Here is an 8,976-nt window from a genome sequence, read left to right as displayed (position 1 = left end):
AGAATTAGAGAACTAGGAAAGCAACTATATGAAATATTAAACCAAACACAATGCAGATTGAGACTAGAAATCCTTGCACCTGAAACTGGAAGATCTTTGTTAAGAAGATGAAAACCATAAACAAAAACAAAACCATTCGAATTTCCTACAATCACATAAAGGAGACAAGAGAACAGCGGTAGCCTAAACAACATTATATTTGAAACCCTCATAGAGGGTCTTTTCACAACCATGAACCATGGGCCTAGCCAAGAGAAAACCTACAAATCATGGGCTAGCATCTCACATCCACAACTTTCTTCCCTTGCAACAAAGCACCATTATACCCAAACCTCCACCAAATCCAAACATGGTGAAAACATTTTGTTATCCCAAACAAACTGTGGGAATCTCTCTGTCACAATGAATATCCATGTTTAGAGTTGCTTGAAGCAAGTGAGGGAAATTGATGACCCATGCCCCTTTCCTACATCCATAACATAGCCATCTCCGAGATTGAAATGTGTGCTCCTTGGGGCACAAAATTAGATTAATTTTGAAAGCCACAACTAAGGGATTAAGAATGAACTTACAATCCCATTTTTTATCAAGACCCCAAGAAGTGGTATTGGCCTAATTATTGGTCTCCACATTCAATTCACACTTGATGTGGAAGAGAGATGTTTCCATATTCATAGGAGAAGCAATTGATTCTTTGGATCAAAGAACTTAGTCAATTTCTAGCCAAAGGGGCTTTGCCTTTCAAAGTTTTGATTAGAAGCAACAAAACTCCTAGAAGAATATAAGGTTGGATGCCTTCATTCTTAGCTATATAAAAACCGAGCAAAAGCAAATAAGCTTCAACAAGGTTGTTGAATATTTTTCCTACCCCGCAAGCAAAGTTAGCAACCTTATTTCCTAAGGGATCTTGAATAATCCTCCCCACCCATTGCTGAAAACTAATAGTATTTTATTATAAAAATACATTGTTAAGTAAAAAAATTGAGTTGGACTACTTAATATCCTTCCCACAAGGCAGGTATAACACATTTGAGAATGCTTTGACTTCTAATTTCTTTTTATTTGACTAAAAAATTAACGACTATTACAAATGTTAACATTATAATTTTTTTTTTCATTATTATTATTTTAAATCTATTTTTTAAAATTGTGATTGGTTAATTAGGCTCTCCCCTTATTGAGTCATCATTACAGGTTTGTACCATCAAGATCCTTCGTGGTCATGCGCTGATATGGCTCACTCCAGCCTCCATGAATCATGGTATGATTCTTTTCATTGATTTAATGTGCAATTACTCTCTGTCAGACTTACTAATCGTGCAGTCTCTTTATGCTCTCCATTTCCACCTGATATACTCTTGTTTTACTCGCGTTGCGAAATTCGACCTCAAATAAATGATGTCGTATTCACATTGTTCCTTGGAAACTATGTGTGCATTTTCAATTTCGAAGCAAATACAAATCTTGTTTAATACTGTGTAAGAAATATGAAATTACCAAATACAAAAAATGCATAGTAAATAGTCTATACTATCCTTAAAAATAAAATAAAATAGCACAATATCTTTTTAATAATTATTAAAATTTATTAGAATTTTATTATATAATTTTTTATAACATTATTAATTTTAAATATTTAAAATGTGTTTATATTAAATATAAATTAATATTAAAAAAAAAATTATAAATATATTATATGAGTGAAATTTATTATTTAAAAAATTTAATTAAAAAACAAATCTCATAATTAAATTGTGATATGAACGGTTGGTTACCTAACTTGCATGTCAAATTAATGAAGCTTCTTATAGCTTTCCCAAGACTCCCATGTGTGATTTACTCTAAAGTTGACATTAAAATATGAAACTGCTTTGATTTTTTACCCGATAAATGCTACTCAATATAATTATAAAAAAATATCAGCGTGAAGATAAACCAGTCTTTGATATTTTTTATTGTGAAGAAAAACCGTTAATGCAAATTTTATTTATGTTCGAGGAATTTAAGAATATATTAAAATTTACTAATATATATTTTTTTAAATAGGGAATTTCGTAGATATTTGTATTTATGAAAATAAATTAATTTTAATGGTATTATGTAAATATTTTTATTTATAAAAATAAATCACTATTATAGTAGGGTGGTAGTATGTTGACATTTTTGTTGAAATAAGTCTTGGCTATGCTGTGTGCAAAGGTTTGGTAATTTAGACATTCAATTAATCTGATTTCTTTTAATAGAGGGAGCAATTGTAAAATTTTAATTTAATAAAAATTTATTTATCATAATAATTATAAAAGTGATATGTTCAAATCTTAAATAACAAAATAAATGGGATATATTCAAATTTGGATGAAGCAAAAAAGTTGGTTCAACTTAAGCATGGCTGCTACGTAGTTACTAGTTGTTGCATATGACAACCCTCAACCTACCTTCTTATCATTTTATTGCAGTATTGTATAATTACAAGCTTCACAAATTCAAGTAAATATTGCTAGTCAACAAATTAAATTTTTTCAATTACAATGGGATAAATTCATTAATAATTTCAACTAAAAAATGATTCAAACCATAAATTTATTCTCCATAGCCACAATGCAAACCTACCTTCTTATCTTTTCCACTGGAAAAATCAGTAACTTTCATTAATGTTTGAAAATTACATATAGCAGATGCCGAGGCATTACTTGCTTGTTCATACAAAAATCAACTTTTCATAGTGTTGTTCTGTAGGTATCGATCAAACTGTTCTGTTTACATTCATCTGTCTGTGCATAATATCCAAAAGAGGATTTTGTTTATATACATATTATCCATGTTCTCTGTATTTCTATTATCAAATATAAACAAAATCGCCATTGCCTATCAGCTGATGGGACTGTTGTCCCTTTGTTCTCTTTGTTCTATGAATGGCCTGTGATAAAACTGATACTCCTCTGCACCATTCTGCTCCACTATTATCCACTCGCCTCGGGGAAGAGTCGTGGCCTCTTTGGATAATTTGTCAGCCTCGCTGTTATGCTCTCTGTAAATATGCAAACATGAGCAATGGTTAAATGCTACTTTGAGGATGAGTGTATCATGTAACAAGTTACTGAGTGTGTGTGTATGACATTGTGTGATATTGTTGATCCAGTTAATAACCACCAATGAGTCCCCAAATATATTGATGCTGGTATGCTGATGTGATAATGCAAAATGTAGAAGACCATGGACAGCAGAGAGTTCCGCGAAATTATTTGATCCATTGCCAAAGCCCATTTTGGCAAGGTATCGATGGTGGTCATTTAGGTGCAGTACAAAACCCCCACCACACCCATCCAGATTTGCTGCTCCGTCGAAAAAAGCCCACAGGATGGTTCTATCAAAGGTGGGCATTGGTTGTATGGTTCTCAGTCGCGGGGGAGGAGGGTCTGGGAGCTCATGATATGCTGCAATAATGGAGGCTTCTACCCTGCTCCATGATATTAATCGATCCTCAAAAATAGCCCGATTCCGGGCAAGCCAAATATACCAAGTAGCCACGGGTGGCAGGTTTTGTAATTTGGTTCCCGGATGGCAGAGCGACCAAGAATCCCACGCGCTCCTTATATCATTCCCTTTCCAATTGGCAGCAATACCCAGTAGGTTACATATGTTGATCCACAGGTTGATTATGACAGGGCATAGAAGGAAAATATGTTCCTGTGTCTCTGATGCATTTTTGCAGAAAATACACCATGATGGTCCACATATTGCTCTGCGGACGAGATGTTCTCCCGTGGGTACATTGCCATTGAGTGCACACCAGAAGAAGAGTTTGGACCGGGGAGAAGCCTTGAGCTTCCAAATAGATTGCCACCATGACTGTATCGATTCAGGCAATCTGTGAGATATGAGCACAATGTATCCCAATTTTGGTGCATATATACCGTGGTCAGCATTGCACCAAATAAGATCATCCGGACCTTGTTTTATTCGAATATGGGCTTCAGATAAAGCCTCAGTATAACAATCCCATTCCTGATGCCATTGGATAGGGAGGTTCAATTGCTGTGCGGACTTCCAGGCTTGTGAAAAAATATCAGTGCGCTGTTGATCTGCAATTTGAGCAAAATGTCGAATATCCTGGGTCTGTAAATGCAATAAAAGGTCTGGATTAAGAATATGCCTACCCCCACAGTTAATCCAGGGGTCCAAACCGACTCTGCCCGTCCGCCCATCATTTATGCGCCAAGCAAGGTTGTTCCGAATGAGAGGGAGAGATAGAATTAAGGCCTTCCAGACCAAGGAGCATCCCAATGTTGACCAGGTAGGAAAACGGGCCCAGTCCAAAATATTGTGAGGCCAAATGTATTTATAATAAACTACCTGTGTCCAGAGATTTTGTCTAGTAAGCAGCGTCCACCCCATCTTGGCAGCCAGTGCTTTTGCAAATTCAGGCAGTTCCTTGAGCCCCCATCCTCCCCACTTTTTAGGCAGAGAGATCTTCTTCCATCCGATCCAAGCGAATAATCTTTTGTCCTGACTCCCATTCCAGAGATATCGATTACAAATTTGCTGAATTCTCCCCAGGATGTTCCTTGGGATCCAGGCTAAAGCCATCCAGAATACCGGGGTGGCTTCTAATACAGACTTTATAAGCACCAGTCTACCAGCCCTGGAGAGATATCTGAAGCTCCATCCTGAGAGTCTTTTTTCCAATTTGGCAACCAACCAGACCCAGTCAACTATCCTTTGGCAAGTAGGTTTCAAATTAAACCCCAAATATTTGAGACCTCTATCCAGGGGGTGGACCGCGAATGGGAAGCATTGTAAGCCAATCTGTGTCTCTTGTACTGATGTGCGAGCACAGGTGATGGTTGATTTCATCTGGTTTGGCATCATACCAGTGGCAGATGAGAAAAGAAGGAGGATCCTTGAGAAAGTTCGAGAGTCTCGAACACTGCCATTAAGAAGAATAAGGACATCATCCACAAAGAGTAGATGAGTGAGATAACAAAGGTCGGAAATGCGGAGTCCCCCAATATCACCAGACCTCTTTGCTGCTTCCATGAGGCGACTGAGACCTTCCATGACCAACAGGAAAAGGAGAGGAGATAGAGGACACCCCTGCCTCAGACCCCGCTCCGAGTGAAAAAAATCTGTGGCCGAGCCATTGATAAGAATGCTGAAAGATGGTGAAGTAATGCAGGCCATGATCCAAGTTATGAAAGCATGAGGGAAACCCAGATGAATGAGGATCATTTTGAGGTAGAGCCAACTGACACGGTCAAATGCTTTAGACAGATCAATTTTAAGGAGGATGGCTTTTAAGTTCTTCGACCATATGGAATGGAGGGCTTCCTGAGCGGGTCCAATGGCCTCATGGATCTGTCTGGAATCGAGAAATGCAAATTGCTGAGGGGCAATGGACCGGGAGAGGATAGGTCTAAGACGATTTGCAATGGTCTTAGATATGATTTTATAGAGGCAGTTACATAAAGATATGGGTCTGTAGTCATCAAAGGATGCCGGGGAGTCAGATTTGGGGATGAGTGCTATAAATGTGGAGTTGATGGCATGATATATTGATCCAGAGGTCCGGCTTTCTTCAACCACCTGAAGTAGGTCCTGTCCCAAAACATCGAAGAAGGTAATGTAGAATTCAATGGTCCATCCATCCGGGCCTGGGCTTTTGTCTTTTTTGAACCATTTCAGAACTCCTTCCAGTTCTTCCGCAGTGACCGGATCAGTTAAGGATTCCACATCATCTTCCTCCACGAATCTCGGGAAGTGGTTGGCCACATTAATAATATCAAGTAAATTTTCTTCTCGTGGGCTCCTGTAGAGGTTCCTGAAATGGGTGATGCCCAGGTGAGCGAGCTTGTTGAAGTTGTCTGCGTTATCTCCATCCGGTGTAGGGAGCTTCCAAATAGTATTAGATACCTTCCTGCATTTTGCAAAGTTATGGAAAAACTTTGTGTTGTCATCCTATCCATAAGGCTTGGCTCCTTAATCTAATGGATTCCTCTCTCTCTTTGAGAATCTTGGCTTTTTGATTCTCCAGGTCAATAAGCTTACATTTCTCAGCAGCTGACATGAACCCCTGCCCTCTGTCATCGGTGAGTGAACATAAATCCGCTTCTATTTGGGTGAGTTGTGCAGATTCCCGATCCCTTTTCTCCCTTGCCCACTTTATAGTCAGATGTTTGATCTCTGAGAGGTTCCTGCAGAAACCTTTGGCAAGAGGAACCGAGTTATTGATAGGATGAGAGACCCAGTAGTCCTTTATCAGCTGGATATAGTCCTGATCCTTCAGCCAAGAGGAGTTGAATTTAAAGGGTGCCTTGGGCTTCTTGAAAGGACCCTGAATCTCTAGGTATATAGGATTGTGATCCGATATCCCCCCCGAGCCCACCCATTGTCGGTAGAGATGTAGGCGCTGAAGGAGAGGGCCCTTTAACAGAAATCTGTCAAGTCTGCGAGCTAGTGCAGCATCCCCCACCCGTCGGTTCCGCCAGGTAGGAAGGAGACGCTGCAGAGGAATATCCGAGAAATCTGATTGCTCCAGCAGGTTGGTCATGAAGTCAGTGATAGAGTCAATTTGTGCCTCTGTGCCCCAAGACTCCCTGAATCCCAAGGAGAAATTGAGGTCTCCTCCAATAATAACATGGTCTTCATTCAGCAGGGGGAGCTGAAGAGTATTCCTCCAGAATGTTTCTCTCTGGGAGCAAGGAGCATATATATTGACCAGTCTGAGGTCCATGCCGAGGTCAGCCGAGAAGAAGTCCAAACCAATGAACCCTGCTCCTCCCCAGGAAGAAATAGGTTTAATGGAGCGAGGGTTTAGTCCAATGGCTAGTCCCCCAGATCGTCCCACAGCATCATTTGCATAAAAACTCCATCCTGGAACCATGGCTTGCATGACACGAACAATTTGTTCTGCAGAGCAGAGGGTTTCTTGTAGCATGATAATGTCGATAGGCTCAGTATCGATGAGCCTCTTCATGGCTAGTTTTTTGGAGGAACTAGCCAGTCCTCTGCAGTTAAATGATAGACACTTCATGGGGGAACACCTCTCGGGGTGTGTCCTGCTCTAAGAACCCCGTCAATGGTCGCTTGCCGGCCAGAGACTACCTCTGCCCCAGCTTGTTTGATGGCTTTAGAAAGGTGGGATTTTCTCCCTCTGGTATTCAAAGATGCCCCCTCAGGAATGACAATGCCCAGACCCGAGTGACCTACAGCCGACTCTTTTGGAGTATTCCGAGACCGGAGGAAATAAGGGTGAGGAGGGGAAGATGGGCAAGGAGGGAAGATAGGCACAGGAGATGTAGAAATTATAGATTCAGTGCAGGTAAGCGGAGATGATAAAGTGCATGGAATCATAGAGATATGTGCAGATGGACCAGATGTATGATTATCATCAATAGACGAATGCAAAGAAGGGATAAATGAAACAGAATTCATACCCGCTTCTGCCGCCGAACGAGCCCTAGTTTTTGGTGGCGAGGATCTCCGGAGCCCCACATCGTCCACAGGGGCAGAGACCGAGGGGGCCGTTCCAGCAGAAGGAGGACGCGAGATGATGGGGGAAGCCGTCCTGGTAGATGCCGGAGAGCCTTTCACTGAATCGGTAGCTTTCTTATTGAGAGGACAGTCCTTCGCGAGGTGTTCCACCTTATGGCATCGCCTGCAACGGAAGGGAACCCCTTCATAATCCAGCAACTGAGTACGAATACACCTGCCCCATTGAAGCGTAATCTGTTCCTCAAGCCCCTCGCGAGTGTCCAGATGAACCAAGACCCGAGCAAGTGTTCGATTCCCGGATTCCACATAGGTGCGATCATAGTCCAAATATGTCCCCAGGGCATTGCCAACCCTAATGAAAACTTCCTCGTCCCAGAATGGAATTGGTAACCCTGGGAGTCTCACCCAGATTGGACCGGCACCGAGCTGCTCGCGCTCTGGATCGAAGAGGGGATTCCAGCGTTTGAGAAGGACCGGGGCCATTTCGATATGCCAATATCGACCCAAGACTAGATTTGTTTGACAGACTTTGGAGAATTTTAATGAGAACCATCCTCTGGGGAGGACATGTACCTCTGGAAGATCGAATAGAACACCTCCCCAGATCTCCTTGACCCATAGATCAAGCCTCTGCTTCGAGTAAGATCTGCCTCTGACGTGCCCAACCAACACGGTGTTCGCGATGTCCATATAGTCTCCAAGAGGCTTTGCTTCGTCGAATTTAATCGATATATCCCTTGTCTTCGATCTGACACACTTAACCTTCTTTATTCCTGTGCGGGGGGCCGACAGATGATCCACCAGAGGGTTAGTGATACCTTCCCGGGGACTAGGGTTTGCGGGGAGAGAGGAAACCGCAGGTGTCTCAAACCATCCGGATGGTCGAATGCCTGAGACAGATGGATGAGCCACCGGAGTTTGTCTCTGATGAATGTGTTGCACCACGGGAATGGACGCTAAAGGGTCGAATGCGGGCGATGGGGGAGTATGGGAGGCCAGAAATTGCAGAGACCCTGGTGAGAGCGGAGGAACTTCAAACGGCGGAGAAACAGGGGGATAATCTGCTGCAGAGGATGGAACGGGAGCCGAAATAGGTTGGTGCGCCGGGACAGAAGAGGATGCGGAATGGGAGGGCTGAGAGTGAGAGGTAAAATGAGGAATCCCAAAGATAATATTTTCCGGCGAGGGATCCGCCGAATAATCCACCGCTTCATGCTCCCAGTCATCCATAACTGTTAGAATTGTCGGAGACCGAAAGGGACAGGCGAGGATTCCAACGAAGAAGCAGCAGCTGTTGTAGCAGGACCGTGACCGCTGCAGGTGACCGTCGCGTAGCTGTCGAACCTATGCCCTACGAACCGCCGTTGTAATCTGAAGACCCCTTCGAACCGCAGGAAATCTCAAGAAACCCTAACCCTGTCCTTTGCGCGAGCCCATGATCGCCCATGTTCAAAGATATTCAAACCTACCTTCTTATCATTTTAT

At 42.2% G+C, this 8,976-nt stretch overlaps 1 protein-coding gene across 1 annotated transcript; it reads right to left on the bottom strand.

Annotated features, from left to right (window-relative positions):
- Nucleotides 1–2,868: 2,868 nt before the first annotated feature.
- Nucleotides 2,869–5,181, bottom strand: LOC149155747 (uncharacterized). The gene has a single exon (XM_089444515.1). It carries the CDS (start codon nt 5,179–5,181, stop codon nt 2,869–2,871), a length of 2,313 nt encoding a protein of 770 aa, XP_089300641.1.
- Nucleotides 5,182–8,976: the final 3,795 nt, after the last annotated feature.

The sequence above is a fragment of the Pinus tabuliformis genome, chromosome 9, assembly GCF_031772625.1.
Source record: "Pinus tabuliformis cultivar Carrire ecotype Pingquan chromosome 9, CPIR1, whole genome shotgun sequence".
Classification (NCBI taxonomy): domain Eukaryota; kingdom Viridiplantae; phylum Streptophyta; class Pinopsida; order Pinales; family Pinaceae; genus Pinus; species Pinus tabuliformis.
This window is presented reverse-complemented; position numbering and strand designations above follow the sequence as displayed.

Excerpts from the sequence above, each read along its gene's own strand:
- LOC149155747 (XM_089444515.1), bottom strand. The coding sequence starts at position 5,181 with ATGGCCTGCATTACTTCACCATCTTTCAGCATTCTTATCAATGGCTCG.